The sequence below is a fragment of the Liolophura sinensis genome, chromosome 7, assembly GCF_032854445.1.
Source record: "Liolophura sinensis isolate JHLJ2023 chromosome 7, CUHK_Ljap_v2, whole genome shotgun sequence".
Taxonomy (NCBI): domain Eukaryota; kingdom Metazoa; phylum Mollusca; class Polyplacophora; order Chitonida; family Chitonidae; genus Liolophura; species Liolophura sinensis.
In genome coordinates, this window is record NC_088301.1 from 56,184,512 (window position 1) to 56,204,727 (window position 20,216).

The 20,216-nt window shown below is 37.3% G+C and overlaps 1 protein-coding gene across 3 annotated transcripts in view; it reads left to right on the forward strand.

Moving 5' to 3' along the window:
• Window positions 1-4,313: 4,313 nt before the first annotated feature.
• LOC135470182 (nuclear protein MDM1-like) overlaps window positions 4,314-20,216 on the forward strand; it is a 30,823-nt gene continuing 14,920 nt past the window's right edge. Inside the window, exons 1-12 of one of the 3 annotated variants that reach the window (XM_064748983.1) lie at window positions 4,314-4,447; window positions 7,059-7,185; window positions 8,540-8,772; window positions 9,897-9,983; window positions 10,466-10,570; window positions 11,439-11,582; window positions 11,772-11,879; window positions 12,113-12,283; window positions 13,326-13,460; window positions 14,446-14,664; window positions 15,824-15,964; window positions 17,594-17,790. In XM_064748983.1, coding sequence (XP_064605053.1) covers window positions 4,430-4,447; window positions 7,059-7,185; window positions 8,540-8,772; window positions 9,897-9,983; window positions 10,466-10,570; window positions 11,439-11,582; window positions 11,772-11,879; window positions 12,113-12,283; window positions 13,326-13,460; window positions 14,446-14,664; window positions 15,824-15,964; window positions 17,594-17,790 — 1,685 coding nt within the window. In that variant the 5' untranslated portion in view covers window positions 4,314-4,429. The remainder of the gene's footprint in view (window positions 4,448-7,058; window positions 7,186-8,539; window positions 8,773-9,896; window positions 9,984-10,465; window positions 10,571-11,438; window positions 11,583-11,771; window positions 11,880-12,112; window positions 12,284-13,325; window positions 13,461-14,445; window positions 14,665-15,823; window positions 15,965-17,593; window positions 17,791-20,216) is intronic. The other 2 variants (XM_064748985.1, XM_064748984.1) reach the window with 2 other exon arrangements.

The following is a 20,216-nucleotide window of genomic DNA, read 5'->3' on the forward strand; positions in this document are numbered from 1 at the left end:
TCCGTATTCACTGTAAACTTGGAGCAAAATACAGTTTGTCTCTAAACGTTTCTGTTACAGCCCATATCAGAACTGAAAAACTTGCTGAATGCAAATGATAGTTCCGTTCTGCAGATGACAGAGTTTTGGGGCCTTAGCCAATGACTGTCATTTTGTCATCTTGCTTCAGATAAAGAACTGCACCAAGACCATCTTTGAATGCGTCCGTGTACAAGAAGAAAGGCTCATCAAACTGCGGATAACCCATCACGAGAGGTTGAGTTAGGGAGTCAACCAAAGTGTTCATTCCGTCTTGATGGAAGTTCGTCCGTAGGCTGACTCGAGGGAAACGGACTCGAGGACTTTGCTTTCTTTCCTTTAGGTTTTGAATGTCTGTCCCCATTACCAGGTTTGCAGCCTCTCAACAGGCCGTACAGTGGTTTTGCCCGCTCTTGAGAAGTCTTGAATGTAACGTCTATAGTAACTTATCAGTCCAAGTAACTTACGCAACTCACCAAAAATCTTTGGCTTCTGATGTTTTAAAGCTATTACTGGGGCAACGTCACTGGAATCCATACTGTTTCCCTCTTCAGTGACGATTATTCCCAAGTAACGCACTTCTCGAACATGTCACACTTGTCCGATCTTAGCTTGACACCATGGGAAGTCAGGCGTCTTAATACCTGACTCGCTCGACCCTCAACTTCAAAAGTCGTAGAATAGACCATAACATCATCCCATAATCCTTCGAGGGCATCTTCCACGAATCTCTGGAAACAAGCCAGAGCAATCGTAAGGCCAAACGGAACGCGATTTCACTGATACAGACCCATGGCGTAACAAACGCCGTCAAGTGTTTGTTGTCTTCATGCACGAACCCTTGATGGTAAGCTTTACCTTAGTCCAACAGAGAAAACCAAGAGTTTCCTGAAAGAGTTATCAGTGTTTCTTCCACACGGGGAATAGGCTGACGACCAGGTATTGTCTTTTTGCTAAGCTGTCTACAGACAATGCATAACCTGCGTGAGCTATCGCGTTTCCTCACTCACACCACTGGTGATACATACGGGGATTTAGACTTAGTCACCCATTCCTTCCCCAACATGTCTGACAAATACGCTTTGACTTCCGCATACAACGTCGGAGGAAATGCTGAGAGTTTCTGCTGCACAGGAATGTTTTCAGTCAGCTTGATTTCCATATGTAGACCAGGAGCACATCCTACATCATCAGAATTTCTGGAGAATGCAGCACATTCATAAGGGAGCATATCACCAACAATATTCTGTTGCTCGAATTAAGATGGCCTATGTCCATTGGCGGATTCCGCTTACCGCTAGCATCACTGTTCAACTGAGCATCCACATTGTTCACAGACAGTTCCTGAAATTGAAGGTTTTCAGCACTTTTCACAAGATATACTGCATTTCTGTAACTTACATGACCCATTAAGACTCTAGCAAGTAATACAGTTTCATGCTTACTGGAATTGTAGACAGGGACATTTATGTTGTGTTGTGAACCATTCTGCAACATAACAATACTACTACAACATAATAATACTACTACAATATAACAATACTACTACAACATAACAATACTACTACAACATAACAATACTACTACAACATAACAATACTACTATAATATAACAATACTACTACAATATAACAATACTACTACAACATAACAATACTACTACAACATAACAATACCACTACAACATACTACTACAACATAACAATACTACTACAATATAACAATACTACTACAATATAACAATACTACTACAACATAACAATACTACTACAACACAACAATACTACTACAATATAACAATACTACTACAATATAACAATACTACTACAACATAACAATACCACTACAACATACTACTACAACATAACAATATTACTACAATATAACAATACTACTACAACATAACAATACTAAAACTAAGTACAAGATCATCACTACATCCACAATCTGTTCAAAAAGAATAGGCACATGACTAGTGACAGCATCAGACCTCATGCGACATTTCAAATTGCCACACCCATACTTGTTTACGACCAGTTTTAGAGGAAATACATTGCTCTCAACCTATTTAATACAATTGACCAATTGATGCACTAATCTGGCCATCGCTGAATTTTGGAAATGTCTAAATTCTGGACTCACAGTACTTGAGATTACACTGTTATTTACAACTTCTTCTACAACATTGAAACCAATTGCCAAATATCCACTGTTCACAAGAAAAGGTACGTATAAGGGTGAGACAGAGGAATGATTCCCTAGTATCAGTTGACTTTTTACCCATCCAACAAATGGCACAACACTTCCATTTATAGCTCTGAGCTTTACACCTCCATCAACAATATCTTCAGTTGGTCCTTACTTCTATGTTACATTCCGGATAATTACTTGTCAACCATGAAATACTAACCTGATTAACCGGGAACCTGTATCCCATAATGAACTGGTTGAAACACCATGTAACATGCAGTTAACAAGGTTTTTCTCTCCAAGAAGTTTAGTGATTTTCAAATTTGATAGAATTACATACATAAGACACACATTGAACATGTTCTGTGAAGATCTATGAAGATGTGGGGTTTTCAGTGGGAATGTCATGGCAGTGTGAGTATTGGTAACACAGTTCCAACAAGGGCGACAGGAACTAACCATATATGCTTGCCTGCATGCCTGACACCCTCTGTACCTCGGTTTTTCTTGTCCTCTCCCACGACTTCTGTTGGACAATGACTCCTTAATGCTGGCTATTTCTGCATAAATTCCAACATGTTGTTGCACCTGTTGCAGCTATCGTGAATCCAAATGTCTGCTGTGTATTAGATGTTCCATTGCACCAATGTAAAAGACCCAGGCTGAGCCCAGATGTCAGGATTCACGATTTATTGACCTGAAGAGGAACAATACGGAACTATAGTTGGCTACAGCATGGTGATCAGCAGAGCGATCGTCAGTGCGCCGTCCCATAATACACTAACACTCTTGTACCCTTACTACCAGGCTATGACAACATAATAACAAGAAATTTCCACCATAATGATAGCTTAAAGGACCAATAAAATGGTTTATGTCGCACATGTACAATTGCCCCACATTACTTTCAATAAAACAACGCAATTTCTCGTTCTGGAACAAAATTCATGTATACAAATTTTAAAATTCTTCATTGTATGTGCATATAAATATTTCAAAGCATTATACCATTCAGTATTAAAATCAGGCCTTTAAAATTAAGGAGGATTAACCAATTACACATCGTCACGGTAAAGAGCACATTGTCGATATATATATACTAATTTTAATTTGGGTTTACGTGCAAGTACAAACTGTGCACGTGCGGGAGTCGTGTTCGTACAAGTTTCTTCATAAGACTGTAACAATTGAGTAATTAAATGTAAGTTTTTAAACAAATTCGATTATATTCAGACAGGTATAGGCCTGCGTGTATGAATTTACGTCCTTCCTCTGTATAGGCTGAGGAAATAAACAATATATATATTATGCATGCGCTCCTGTCACATAAATGTGTCTTTATTTGAACGAATGTAGATTTTGCCTCCATATTCCGCTCTAGAACGATCATTTCACGCTGATATCAACTGAAGTAAGTCACTTCTTTTATCCTTATATGTGTCTTATATAGGCCTACAAACTGCATGTAGCAAGTTAATGGGTGTGTGCCTATTTCTGGTGCATGCATTATAATGGTACTCGGGGTATATATACGTATAATAAGTTGTAACTTCCTCGCTTGGTGTTCAGCATTAAGGGGACAGTGCAATGACTGCTTGACCCGTATCAGTATAATGGCTCGGGCGGGGTCGCTTACTTGCCTTCGGTAAGCCATCTCAGTTAAGCAGCACTAGATTAAAGAGCGATGGAAATCTGTCTTGTAACAAGGAGGCACATTACGTGCATTCTAAGGACTCCTTCGTCGTCATATGACTGAAAAATTGTTAAGCACGACGTTAAACCTCAAGCACTCACTCACTCTAATACAACTGTAAATACGTCTCCTATTTACCATCGATCCGCCACGCCCACTTTTTTTAGCCCCTTTCCAGAACACACATGCTCCAGTATGGTTCTCAAATATTCATGAAATATTCTAGACAAGGTTACTTTCATTCAAGTTCATGTCAAATGTTTCGGCATTTAATCTCATAAATGTATATCCTGCTCATTGACTAATTATTGATTGCGGGCACCTGTCGATAACCCTACGTACAGTAGTGGAGAGTTAGTCGTTGATTGCGCATGCGTTGTCGCGGACGACGCTGAAAACAAGCAAGAGTGGCAACTGTGCTTGTGGTCACTGTTTTGCATCTCCGCGCAAAAATATTTAGCCATTTAGGCTTACTAGAAAAGCGGAAAATTGCAAAGGAGAACCAGCTTTCTGCTTGATATCTTCCAAATGCCAATCAGGTTTAAGGTACGTTTATCCTCATGTAGTGGTCAATATTAAGTATAATACTCTTCGTTTTTGAATCATTTTTAACAACAACAACGCTGATTTTGAAAGTGGACTAATTTGCTGTGAGATTTTGTTTCAGAAGGATGCACTGAGTACAAAACTATTTATAAAATAAAGTTAGTCTATCCAGTGTGTATAAGGTCTGGATGGTATGGTAAAGTATGCACCATTGTTGGTGGATTGTCTGCAGCAGGTTTGTTTTTCAAATAGTAACATGCCTGAACGAGGCAAACTAAATGCCCGGGCCAAGGGGGATAACTGTGGTCTTTCTACCATTTGCGATCTCATCATGTAGCATCATCGGTGAGGGCTGTGCATTGTTTTTGCTTTTGCTTTTTGTTCAGGAAGCCCTAGAGGAAGGAATTATTGTGTGTTTGTTTGTTGTTGTTTTTTTTTAGTACAAGCAATCTAATGACTCATTCGGCATCATATGACTGAAAAATTGTGAAGTATGGTGTTAAACCTCAAGCATTCACTCACTCGGGAATGAAAATTTGTCCATTGACTGTTTCAGCTAAATGACCAATAATTTCGTCCTTAACTAACTTGATCATTTTCCCTTATTCGGATAGCTCTGTTAATTTTAAAAAGATGCTTTCATATTTGCTTGGAAGGTAGGATGACATCCTGCTGGAAAAAATAAGTTTCAGCACAAAAAATAATATTTTGTGACATTTATTTGCCTGTAAAAATCCACTTTGGTGGGTAAAGTTTTAGGTCATTTGAGGATCGGGGTGAATCAGTCATTATTTTCCAGTGTAAGACTATGATGATAAACAAACATGGAAAAATTTTTTGTAGTGTTGACTGTACAAAGCAATACATTTTATCAAATCAGTTAAAACTGCAAAAGTTGCCACAGATATCTGACATCAACATTAAACAGTGAATCTCTCTGAAATTAGCCAATCCAACCAACCAGTGTAGTTTTGTCTCTACATTGTGCATAAATAAAGTTGCTTTTCCATGCGCAAAAAAAGTTGAGGAATTATGGTATTTCTTTCCATTTCATAGCCAATTTTGTATTGCAGTATAGACTAAAGATTATAGATAATCAGTGATACAACATTGTGTTTGTGCTTTCCCTAACATGGCGCTTATCCTGATTAAATTTTAATGAATTCTAGGCACAAGAGGAAAAAATGACTGTAGCATATTAGGTCTGTTTCCACCACTTGCCCGAAATGACTATAGTTATATTACTCGTTACCTTTTATAAGAATAGTAGTATTGCACATTATGATATTATTACAAGCATTTCATTTATGTATATTTTAAGCATATTACAGTGGGAATTGACTTGTATTTCAGGGACTGTCTGACTATAAGGCCAACTATGTTTGGGTAGATCCAAATGAGTACAAGTTGTGCCATCCCAGTGCCACTGCAGGGCTGTCTTCCTTTGACCTAGGTATTCTTTTTCAGTTTGTATGCCTAATGGCCTGCACCTGTATGACAGTGCATGTTTCTTCCATGCATGCTTTGGTTCTGGGACTGCCTGGTTGAGCATTGTGGTAATCTCTGCATTTTCTCGACAGGTTCTGTGGTCAGAAATCTTTATGAAGAGAATATAAAAAGAAACATTATTTTTGAGTTGAATTACAGTGAATTTTCTTCACTAACATAAATAATGTTTATTTAGTAGAAATATGTGTACTGGAAGTAAATATACATTAATTAGATCCAACTAATGTTTGTGTAGTATGTTGAACTGGGATACTCTTGAATTGTATCTTCTCTGTAAACGTTGGAATAATGAGTACTTCCGATGGAGTTTGATGTGTCCAATAACCTCTTACAAATAAAATATTTGAAGTAAGATTATGAAAAAAATTATGTTTTTAGATTTGCTTATCTTCTTTGCTCTTTCCCTCAGGTACATAAACCACTTTATCCTTGTTTACTTATTACATTGTTTGTGTAGTGTTTTCGAAAAAATTTATTTAGACTATCGTAGTAACTAAAATAAAAAGTGTTACTCTGTACTCTTTAGGAAATGAGTTAGACCTATAATTTGATAATTTTATGCTTTGCATTAGTTTGCATGTTTAATTTAAGATAAAAAAATAAACATTGCAGTACAATATTTGAGAACACAATTTTTAATGGTTATATACACATGTAATATGTTCATGTAAACTCTGCAATATAGGGGAAATATTATAGCAAACTCACAATAGATGAATGCTTGAAAGATTTGATGTATGCAACTATGAAAATTGCTTTCTTGAGCATTTTCTTCCCTTCTGCAGATCATAATAAAGAGAAAAAGTATAATCAGTAAATAAGACAAACTACATGCAGTTGTGTTGGGTTACATTTGTGTCTCAGTTATATGATATTTAGAACCATTCAAAGTAAACCACTAAACAGTTGCTGTCCTTTTGTTTGTGCTACTCTACAATAATTAACATGTATTTTTCAGTTAAGCAATTTTAAGAAAAGGCCAAAAAAAAAAAATAATAATAATAAAAAAAACATTTTGTACTGTAGAAATGTGCTTGTATTGCCATATATTATCTGGATGCTTGTTAATACTTCACACAGTGCCATGTTTGGTTCTTTACAGGTACAGTCAGAATATAACCGTAACTTTAAACCAGTTAAGTCCCATAACTCTGCTGCTTTTGATCCTTCAATGGAGCAGAAAGCAGGATCGACTGGCATTAAGCTGGGCAGCCCAAGCCATCCAACCTGTAAGTGCATGGTAGGGTGTTCCTGTTTTCCTTTCTGCTGCATGTTTATGGCTTGGAGCTTTCTGCATCAATACTGTGCCTGTTAACATTGACAAGTGCTTGAAAACTACACATCCTATACTTATTGTTCCTACCGTTTATGTTGTTAAATCACTAGGTTACACAAAGGTTTAAAAACTCTGGCTATGGTAGCAATAATTGTTGTTGTGTGCTTTTTGCATGAAGTTCACTGAAGATCACTTCCCTTCCACACCAGTCTGATATATATAACTCATGGAAGAGCTCAACAGTACCTTGAAACTCTCCACAGGTCAGTGATTTGCCCCTGACACCCCTGTTTCCTCCTTTTCACAGCATCATGCACCAATAAAGTAAATAAAATTTCTTTTGAAAATTTTATGTGTAAAAGTTTGATTTTGGGTCAGAAATTAAATGTTAAGTTTAGGGCTGCAAAAGGTTAGCAGTTCAAAAAATTCCTGTACTTGAATTGATGCAATACATGCAGATTACTCAAAGAAACTGTGTATTTTGTGATAGCATGGATACACAAATATTGTACTTAACAAACATGGAGGCGTGGAAAAACTTTTGCACCTATGCCTATACATGTTTTATTAAAATTTGCTGACATCTCTTTGTACATGTAGTTTGTAAATATTTTTTGGAAATCATCATATCTTTGATAAGTATATATCATTGTATGTAAATGTTGATTCTTGACAAAAGTTAGTAGAATGTATTGGGTATTAGGTGTAAAAATAAAGTGTTGGCTAGAGTCAAAAGTATTGATATCAAGAATTAAACTTCAGTGGATTGCTGTCCAATTTTCAGTAAACATTCAGTGAATTTTTATACCGGCCCCAGTAGCACAGTTGGTAGAGTATCCACTTCAGGAGCGGTAGATCCAGGGTCGAGTCATGCCTAAGACCTTAAAACGGGAAATTGTAACTTCCCAGCTTGGCGTTCAGCATGAAGGGGATAGTGCAATGACTGGTTGATTCATATCATTATAATGGCTCGAGCAGGGCAGTTTACTTGCCTTCAGTAAGGGGCCTCAGTGAAGCAGCACTAGATAACTAGCAGTGGATAACAGCACTAGATAACTAGCAGTGGAAATCCGTCCTGCAACAAGGATTCCTACGTCATATGACTGAAAAATTGTTAAGTATGATGATAAACCCCAAGCACTCACTCACTGAGTTATTACACATATAGGCTGAATTTAGGATCTTCATTTTTTGTGGTCAGTACAAGTAATACGTGTACCATAAGTTTATGTGCCTAGATTTTCAATCTCTGATGTAATGCACTTATCCTTAGCTTTGGTTTACTCCATATGTTGAACTGTTTACAGTTGGAGATTGTGAACCAGCTCTCCAGAGGAAAAAAAGAGTGGCTGCTCCAGTAACCTCCCTTAGTTCGGAATTCTTTGATGGGTCCAGTCCCACGCCTGCAGATGAGTACATACTGCTGGGGAATAATGAGAAGTTCTCTGAAAACATAAAGTACAGAAACAGGAACTCCAATAACCTGAAAAACGTGGGGGCCTTCAACTTCAGAGATGCCTCTCCTCCAAAGATACAAAAGGTACATGCACTAGAACATTGGAACCCTCAATAGTTTTCGGTGAGAGCTGGCTATGTGTATACTGTATGTATTTAGTGGAAACTAATGTCAGTGGAGTAGATGATGACTGCACGGAAATCGCTATATCAGCAATCCGAATGATTACAGGGAAATCACTAGACTACGTACTTGTACCGTTGAAGATTTCATGTGTCAGAGGTGTCAAAAATTTACTGCAAATACAATCCCTGTACATGTAAGAAGTATAAAGTTGATGGCCATGTTGGAGGTGTAAAATTTAAATATCACTACATGGGAACTATCATGTATAAGATATGTAATAATGAAGATTGTAATGTAGTGCAGCTGTTTTAGTTTGTGGAACTGGACAAGTATAAAGAAAGCCAAGTTGAGAGAAGTAACAAAATTCACATTATACTCCACTTTCTATTCTATGTAATATGTGTATCCATAACACTTCTGATTTGACTAAATTTGCATGATGTGGGACATGACTGAGTTTTAAGTTTTGAGAAGATAGTGGTGTTCATTTGTGACAGTAGGGATAAGTTTTCTTCATTTCAAATGGCAAATGTCAACTTAGAAGAATTATCTGTCAGTATTTCATCATATGTTAATTTTATCATAAAGCTACTCTGAAAAAAAAGGACTGCTGATATACTCTGTGAATCAAAGTCCCATGTTATTGTGCTATCCTCTTGATAAGATGTTTTCTGTAAATTGTTCATATCTTGAAAACTAGTCAGAAAATCATTACACTCATGTTACATTGAGTATGTGAGATGAAGGGTGCATATTTTTGATCTGTCAAATTCCATTCAGTTATTCAGCTATGTTGTTGGTCGGTGTGTGGAGCATGGTCTTCATAATTTGCCGATTTTTTGGAAAGTAGAGAAGAGTCATGAAAATCACAGATTACATCGAGCCTGTGACATGCTTGTGTTTGGTTCACATTCCTATCAAATTTGTATTTGTAAATCTGTACATTTTACAATTGGTTTGTGTCGGCAAACTGTTGGAATAATCACAAACTTTACAGTTCACAATAACAGTAACTCTCTTTCAAGCTACACATGTTTGAGTACTTGAAATGTTGGTAATCTGAAATGATGTGTGTTGTTTAGATGAAGATGAACACAGAACCTGTCGCTCCATCATCAGATGTGAAGATGAAGGAAGGATCTAAAAGAAAATCTGAGACTGTGACAAAGGTATGCATAGCATTAATCACATACATGTTCCTATCAGTTTACAGGCTTACATGGAAAATGTGAGAGGAAGCTACAGTGTGTATATAACAATAATATTTTTATCTAGAAAAGTGTTATTGAAGCACCCACCTGTTGAAAACACAGTTTTTAAGAGATGAGCAGAAAATTTCTTTTTGCCAAGTTTTGTTTGGCAAGACCGTGAAAATAAAATTAACCTTGTTCAAGATGAGGGAAGTCTTTATCCACATATATAAATGTACCAGCATAGATCAAGGCATAGATGTTTATTTATAACTGCATGATTTGCTAAGGTGGTGAGGAATGAAAATTAAATTTTTTTAATGACACCTTGCAGTATTCTTTCTTATAAAGCAAACAGAGAAACTGAAAGTGGACATTTTTTAAATATAATAGCACACACATGTAATTGATTTTTTATCATCCTTCATTTCATTTTGAATATGTGGTTTGATGTACTGCAGACCCCAATTGAAGTCTCCAGAAATCATATGGGAGCTAACATTGATGAATTTGTACAGAACGAAGAATTGAATCCGTCAAATATGACCTTTTCTTCAGTGTCGTCTGTAAGCCTGTTTGGTTAATAAGTTCTTTGCAGAATATATTGTGATTTGAGATTTTATTGTCAAAATGTTTCATTTGTTTTGTTGGATTGTGCATGTATGTTTAATTTTGTTTTTTCTGCAGTACAAAGGCTTATATCATTATATTATCATTATGCTTCTCCTTTTTTACTATCTTTCAGAATATTCCCATTTCAGTATCGTAAAAGAAAAGACAACACTAGACCAAATGTATATATGCATCGAGAAAAAGCAAAACTTTTTAATTTTATAGTGTTGCACAATTCAGACATCTTAGTTCAGAGTCAGCGAAATCAAGTACATTGAGACAATCAAAAGTGTCGCATTGTTATCACCATATTGACGCATCTGATTCCACTTAAGGCACCCAAACCATATTTTGCAATTTAACCATATATGCATGGAGTACATATGCATCACATGACCGTGTAAGAATTTCTCATTAGAAATTAATATATAGTTACCTAGAAAGTCAGAAATGATGGTCTCTCACCATTGACGTCTATTTTCACCGCCCCCCCCCCCCCTTCTCGGTTTATATTATTTATTGTGTTTCGTTTAACTATTTTTTTGATTATCCCGAAAATATCTTTAAGGTAGCTGTCACCAAACCCTTGATGGTTATCATTCCATCATTTGATAGAGATAGATAGCATTTAATTGTCAACTTATTCATCATTCACACAGAAATCCATCAGGAATAAGTAGCTCCTTTCATTCTACATGTATCTGATAAATATTATTGTGTATTTTCTTTGTGCACATCTGCTGTAATTAATGCTCGTTATAGAATTTCTGTGACATCCACTATGCATTACTGGTTCATTTTCTTTTTCTGTCCTCCTTAAAGGTAAAAAAGACCAAAGATCAAGCTCCTGTGGTGGACACAAGTAAATTTAAGACACCATTGAAAAGACCCACTAATCCCAGTAAGCGAAAAGTACAGATTGGTGAGAAGGCACCTACAGATACACAGGATAAGCCAGGACAAGACGTGAGTATGACATGCTGCAAAAGAAAGTCTTACAGTTACATTTCAATTCACCTAAGTAGTCAAATTTTGACTTAAAATTTAGGAGGGCATGTAAGTGATATTGAAAAAAAAAATATTATGTGTAACATTAGAACATTTGCTGAAAGGTTACAGTTTATAAACAATATGTATTGTTTTTATTTATAAAAGTACAAAATCCCGCCTCGTCCTGCTGGGCCCCCTAGACTGTCTGAGTACCAGAGGGAGTTTGAGTGGAAGAAACTGACAAGACCATCCCCTCTGCTGAATGCTGATAAGGTACAGAGGATTTACATTAACCTTGTGTGTGTAATAATGCAAGTCAAAGGGTAGATGCCTGATGAATCATGCACACCAAGGCTCATGATTCTTGAGGTATCATACTTTGTATTACCTGTATGAAGAAGAATATGGGAAAACTGAAACATGGGAAGAGTTGAATTGTGTAATTTCATATAATGCAATCAATTTCCAAGAGGCCAAGAATTAATTTTGGTTGTTTAATATTTCAGACACGAACCAACAATAGAACAGTCCCTGTGATAGACACTCCAGCTGTCAGGCCAGCTCCAGAGAAACCTGCACAAGCACCTGCTGAGCCCATCAAGCCCAGAGAGGGCCAAGAGAAACCTGACAAACAGCCAGAACAGACAAAGGTGCAAAAAGCCAGACCTGTGTCAGAGGTGTGAATTTAACTCTCAAAACAGTTTTATGATGTTTACATGAAAAATTAATGTACATGTGGTATAAGGTTTGTCATGCTGTTTTTGTGTTTCCTTTTATAGTAACAATATTTATTTATTTATTTATTTATTTCATTGGTGTTTTACGCCGTACTCTATATTTCACTTATACGACGGCGGCCAGCATTATGGTGGGTGGAAACCCGGCACAGCCCGGGGGAAACCCACGACCATCCGCAGGTTGCTGACAGTCCTTCCCACTTACGGCCGGAGAAGAAGCCAGCATAAGCTGGACTTGAACTCACAGCGATTGCATTGGTGAAAGGCTCCTGAGTCATTACGCTGCGCTAGCGCGCTAACCGACTGAGCCACGGAGGCCCCTATAGTAACAATATAATAGATATCCATTAACATGGTGGAATCCAGTAGCCCCTAAGTAGAAAGGAAACATGTTCATGTCCAGTCCCTGCTGATTCAGTCACATGTAACTGTATGTCGAGAAGTTTGTCAAGGTTTTTGATTATATGATGGTATCTTCCAAACTTCATACTTTATTGTAGGATGTATTCCAACTCTTGATATTAGTTTGTTTCCTTCTTGAATGTAACCACTCTGTAGACATTAGGTGTGTTAAATCATAAAATAACATCACACATATATGACAGTATTATTTTATTGGGGATTTACACTTCTGGGGTATCCATATATAGTACTGCTTTACTGAACCATCATGTTGATGAAACCAGATAAGCATCCCATGCATGTACAGTATATAGGCTGAGCTTGAAAACCATTTTACCCACCTTTCAAGGTCAGATTGATTTATAGAGCAAGAGAATTCCAGCAGTAGAGAGAAAAAGTAGATTGTCCTGTTCAACAGCTTTGTTTCATCTGATCCTGACAAGTCAAATTTGAGATTGCAAGAGATGAAATAAAAAAAGGAGATATTTTTTTTCTGTTTAACTGAAAATGGTAGGAAAATAAGAAATATATAAATGTTAATTGTAAGGCTTTTTCAAGTGATTTGGACATATCTTTTCAGCCTAATTATGGCCTGAAGTACAAAGCAGGTGTGGCCCCACCTCGCCCTAAGGTTCCTCTAAGGCTAACAGAGTACCAGAGAGAGTTTGAGTGGAAGAAACCATACAAGCAGTCTCCTCTGCTGAATGCTGACAAGGTATACATAGTATTTGACAGAACATCATCAGTGTTATGTAGTCTAAGGTGCTCATACTGTGGTTCCACCTTTAATACCCCTTACAAATCCAACACCAGTCCTGTCCTCTGCATGAAATGTACACAGGTGCATGTACTGGATAAAACACCTGTCCAACAAATGACATTTATATTGCCTGTGTCAAGCTACTGTGGAAGTCCCTCAGTCTTTCGGTTGGCAGGTTGGTAAAATATTTGATATCCTGTCCATTCACTTTGTGCACGACAGCTTGTAAACTTTGTAAAACGTCACAGCTGTTGTGAATTTGTACTTGTTTCTGAGCAGGTTAAATTTGATACTTTGGGTTATCAAGCCCTATATTTTATTTATTTATTTATTGGTGTCTTACGCCGTACTCAAGAATATATCACTTACACAGCGGCATCCAGCATTATGGCGGGTGGAAACTGGGCACAGCCCCTGGAAACCCACAACCATCCACAGGTTGCTGCAGAGCTTCCCACTTACGGCCGGAGAGGAAGCCATCATGAGCTGGACTTGAACTCACAGTGACCGCATTGCTGAGAGGCTACTGAGTCATCACACTGCACTAGCACGCTAACCAACTGAGCCACTGAGGCCCCGACCCTATGATTTAATAAAGTTTGGAATAAAGTACATATTCGTAAAGTATGGAGTCTGTATAATTCTGAACAGTATTCCAGATGTTTCAAATTGTACATTTTATACATGTGCACCAATTTACAGATATGTGTGCCAATTTCATACAATCACAAAGACAATGTCTTGCTGCAGTTATATAACAGTTATTATTTAGTGAATTTTTTAATCACTAATGTGAAAGAAAAAGTCTTATGGTGTGCAGTGCTGACATGTTATACACCAACAAAGTAAATATTTAACATTCTCGATGAACTTTGAAACACAAGCTTTCAAACATTCTGAGTCATTGACTTTAGCCGTAAAATGTTTATGTGCAATTCAGGAAAAGGAAACTAGAGAACCAACCACAGACACTGAAAAGACATCAGTCAGAAAACAAGCAGAAGTTGAATCCAAGAAACCTGGAAATAATACATTCAAGACCAACATGGCATCGAACAGCAAACCTAAATCCAGCAAGATCAAATCTAGTAAAACTGAAAAGGGCAAGATGGCAGATTCTATGAAGCCTACGCCAGAAAAGCCACAACCAATTCCTGAGGTAAGGAGATATAAACCAAGGAATACATAGATATTAAAGCTTGTATAACGTAAGGAGAACTAAACACCTGTGTGTGATCATAATATGTTGTGTAAATTTTAGTCGTGTAATTACAGGTCATGTATTGCTTGTTTCTTCACCAAAAGGTAAATCTGTAAGAAATCATTGATTTTGTACGTGGTTCTAGACTGTTGTGGAAACCAGATGCTTAAAAACTTTTAAAATATTTATATCTGCCAGTGATTGGTATATGTTAAAACTTTAAAGATGCACAAATGCAATTTTATTTTGCAAGTTTCTCAACACACCTGCATGGCCCCGGTTTCATGAAGTACTCATAACGTAACGTTCAGTTAAGTACCACGGCAAACAGTACTGTAGCCATTACGTCATCACTGTAGTTGCAAATGTGTAACATTAAAGAGAGCTTCATGAAACTGGGCTGGGGAACAAAACCACCGAATTGACTCGTTGGGTATCACCCTACTATTTACCTGATATATTAATATCAACTTCATTGTTTGAATTTAATGTACATAGGTTCTTTATTTCTTCAACCTGTTTGTCTATACAAAGGCAAAGTTCTAATTGAATGGCACTGCATATTTATGGATAAACTGGGAACAGAGCAATATGGAACTTTTGTGCATGTCACAGAAGTACTGTATGTTTTGATATAGACAGGAAATTGTTTTGTTAAATTATCATGAAATGGAAGAAAAGATTGAATACATTTTAATATGTGATCTGTTATTTTGTCTGCTAAACCAGCATTGAGCAGCTAGGAGGTGACATACATAAGGATCAATTGAATGAGCAAAGAGACAATTCCATTTAACACTGGAAATCTGAATTTAATGTTAATTCAAATGGATAAGAAAGATGATATTCATATTCTGTTGAAAGACCATGCTTTATATAATAAAAGGTGATTAAGTTAAGTGATTTCTGAGGTACCTGACAGAGGTCTGTAGTTTAATCAGGGCACTTTGGTTTCCTACACTCTGACACACTTAAGTGGGTTAAAAGTTCTTCATCGTGGTGCTAAACTCCAACCAAATAAATAAGTATTATAAAAAGAGCATTTTAGACATACATATATGTTATCTACATATGAAAACCATTATTTATGGTGTACAACACTTGTGCACATTTTCAGCCTGTCTCGGAAGGAAAAAACAAAGTATTTGTCCCAAAAAGCTCACAAAAACCAAAACTCCCTCCGAAGATGTCTGAGTATCAATTAGCTTTCCAGTGGAACAATCCGTTTAAGCTACTGATCCCTGCGAACACTAATCAGGTACATGTACCTTTTACTTTCCTGCAGAATGCATGCTGATTTCAGTTGTCTGTCATAGCTTTTTAGTTTAATGATGTACGGGTTGGTTGTGCATGATCTTGTGCATGGTTTTCACTCCCTTATGTTTATCTACCCACATTTATTACAGAAGACAGGGCAGAAAGGTGCACGGACAAATATGTTGTTGTTTCTAAAGTGTGTCAGATTTAAATCTGTGTCTGTAGCAGACTTAGATGATACCATTCCAGTATACATTTATGTAACTGCTGACGTAGTCAACTGGCAAAGTTGTGCAATACACACAACATATAAGTGTGCAATCAATCCTGTTTCCTTCAGAAATGAATTTTTTAGCTTAACAGAGAGAAGTTCAGATGAGAATTGTGGGTTAGCATGCTGATAAATGTGAATATGACTCAGATGGTTAAATTGTAAATAACCAGTGGGGTTAACCGTTCACAGTACAAGCTGTCAGCTAGCCCTGCCTGACAGCACATTTGCTCCGATATGTTTTTGATGTCACAACAGTGCAATCATGCACCCTTATATTTACTGTTCATGGAGTAGTGGCAGAGGTCTGCAACCTCGCTCCTCTGGCACTCTTAGTGTGTCTCCTATCAAAGTACTGACCTCCACAAATATGAGCACTACAATATCACCGGCCACACCTGGTCTTACAGATCATTGTCCCACATTAAAACGAAACCTGTCCATCATGATTGCTAAGGTGAGTGTGAACAGTGTCGCTTCTCATGTGCAGAGAGCTCCTATTGAAGCAGCACTTCTGCCACCTCAACATAGTTCATTTTGAAGCCAACAACTACTGCAATATGATGCAAAATTTACTGACAGATGTGACCTAGTACCCCCTAAAAATTACTCCACTTGTGTTCACACACTAGTTCAGTTTTGCGAAAATTTTAAACGCGGCCAAGTGCTACAAGAATCACCTGTCATTACTCAAACATGAGAAGCTGTCACCATTACGGGTATCATTCGTTTTAATGTGGAGTGATGATTCCAGCAGGCTACTGTGGAATAAAGGTGAGTGTGCCAAATTTACAGTGCACATATTTGTGGAGGCTAACACTCTCACAGGAGACACCCTATAATGTGACCGGGGTGCAAGATGACAAAACTCAGGCAGTACTCCAAGAAAAGTAAATATAAGAATGTATAACTGCACTAAAGTGACTTCCAAATCATATCTGAGCGATGGTTCCACTAGCTGTCAGCATAGTTTTCAGACAACTGTGATAGGACTCAAACTGATACTGTGCATATATTACTTGCCGTCTAGAATAGTTTATGTCTTATGACAGATATAACTAAGGTAAGATTTCAGAAGTACACAAAAGTTTGGTGCGATTTTCTCCGGATGGCCTATACCTTAACCTTGTAAATCATATTCCCATTCGCAGTAACTTGAGACTTGATTCAGTTTGAAAAGTGAAAATACCAACTAGAAAGTGTTAATTTGAAATCTTGTTATTTTTAATACCCATAGAAAACTGCTTTCATGAAAGGCCACAGTCTGGGACAGGGTGCTAATTAAACCTTGGATGCAGTGTTGTGTTTGCCTTTGCTTGAAACAAGGCTGACTGATAGATTTGTGTTGTTGTTGTTCAGAACAAAGCTAGTGTAGGCCCAGACTCTGTGGATATTTGGCTGCATGATGTGATGGAGCTGAGACAGAGGGCACAGGAGTACCGCAACCGCTCCCAGGGTACCCACTTCTCCCGAGAACACCTGGTACAGCTAATGGCAGAGCAAAACGACCTGTGGGACGTCTCGCCCGTCTCCTCACTGGCAAGTGACAGTCAAAGGTAAGCTGTATATTAGTATGCAGGTGTATTGTTAAGTTTAAGAGAGACATTTTCCAAAGGTATGACACATTTCAATGGTTGGGACCAGTTCTACAAAAATAGTAGCAGAGACTAAGCTGATGTATCTATAACAACAGCACAGGGTTGAAGCCATATGCTGCCATGCTAGTTGACAAAAACAAATGAGACTAAAAATGCACACATCAAGGATGAGGTGTCTTTAGTTGACTGTCTTGCTGATTTGGCCCTATGGCAATCTATGATTTTGCCAAAAAAATGCAATATAAAGGCAGGTACAGTTTTATTTTGGTTTTGAAGCTGTCCTACTCTCAAAGCAAACCTCAAAACAACCTGCCAGAGATCAGTCTAACTCCGAGTCAGTCAGATGGGCGAAATTTTAGGTCATTTACATGGCACATGTTGTAACTGAGGCAGAGTGAAGTTTAGCACCAAACACGAGAATTTATTTATTTATTTATTTGATTGGTGTTTTACGCCATACTCAAGAATATTTCACTTATACAATGGCGGCCAGCATTGGGAGGAAACCGGGCAGAACCCAGGGGAAACACACACCAAACCTAAGAAGGCTTCTCACATGGGTGCATTCTCTGGTATGAAAGAATGGCCAAATTTTGGCAGTCTGGCGTGCATTAATTGACTTCTGATCATACGCAAATGAATTTAAGTTTGGTATTTAAAATTTCCACTCATTCAATCGTTTTTTTTCCTCTATGCATTAGTTCAGCTGGGAGACTTGTCTACCTTTTTGTAGGATTAAAGTATTAATATCCTTCAAATCTTTGTTGATATAAATATGAATACACTTTTGTTTCCTTTCATTTTCCTGTATTAGACACCATATTTGAGTTTCAAATGCATGCAGTGTTATATTTCGTGAGGCTTGGTAACATTCTTAAATATTTTAAGAGTTGTTCCAATCCATCGTAATTTCTCTACAGTGATGTTGTGCCCAAGTTTAAGTGATTACAGTAAATGAACTTAAGTTTTGCTCTGGGACCTGGAAAGTGTATCCCAGGATTCATTGCGTTGATTGTGTTTTTGCTGACTGGGTACCAGAGAGCATCAGGGATGGTCAAGGGATTATACTGACAGTTCAAGCATGTAATAAACATAGATCACGCTTCACTGAACTGTTAGTCTATGCTCCTACCACCAACAGTTCATGTTTTCCTCAGTTTTCATCATAATGATTTTAGTACCATGTGCTTCGCAACGGGTTGATTGTTTTTTATTATTTTGTGATAAAAGGGAATTTTAAAGAAAACTAAGTGGAGATTATGCGTGACTACCTTGTACCTTTATGCATTTAAAGTGTCGTGTCCTGTCAAATATCCATTTGTAAGGAGCTGTGGCAGAATTTAGCATACCGCGAATCAATAACTGCAAATTAGGACTACCAGCAGAGATGAAGATGTCAAACTGTATGACTGTACCTGTATGATTCAACATGTGCCAGAATTTCTTGGTTTAAATAATCCTAGATGTACATGTATGAACATGTCCTTTGACAAGTAAAACATATTCAGTGTCATTAATTGCTGGATAAAAACTTTCTTACATACATTCTTGCCACAAAACACCAAGGCACAGCTGAAATATTACTGATAGTGCCTTGAGCAAAACTTATTCATTAATATATGTATTATAGTTATACCATATATCCCAAGGGAATAGGCTAAGTAGTGGTTGTTGTCAGATATACTTTGTCATGGTCAGGCTCCAAGATCAAGAAGCGATCTTAGTCTTAAGTCAAAATTTCCTATCACTGTGAAGTTTTTATTTTCAATCTAAAAAGGTCAAAATATTACTTGACATCGTAAATTCTGTGTAAGTTATTGTATCACAAATTTCAGCTAAAATAGCGAAAAGGAACATACCAAATTTAATAATTAAAATTTGCTCGTGATCCTGGGACCTGGTGTCTTCAGCATGGTGTTCCTGTGAAGCATCGCTAAAAATTGGAACCAGTATTTTCCAACGCAGTATATGACCAGTAATAATGATGAAAACAACATTAAAACCAAAAGAAAAGATACTTGCATGTAGATTTACCTGCCATGAGGTAAATGTTGCGGCTTACAGCAGTAAAAGTGCAACATCCTGTGATTTCATTGATGTGTGAATTTCAGAGTTCAGCGATGAGAAGAATCCACTTCCATGTCATTGTGTGTCATTTAAAGTGAAAGACAGCACTTGACTAATTTTATGTTTACTGAAAAACTGCCATTCAAAGTATATTAAACCGGCATTAGATATTTTTGTAGATTTTTGTCAACCCAGTTAAAGGTTAGTGAAACTTCGTCTTGACACACCTTCAGCACATCCCTATAATCAAGAGCAAGGTGATGTCCTTGTTTACTCTAGCTCTCTAACGTCAAAGGTATTTTCCATATAATAGTCTA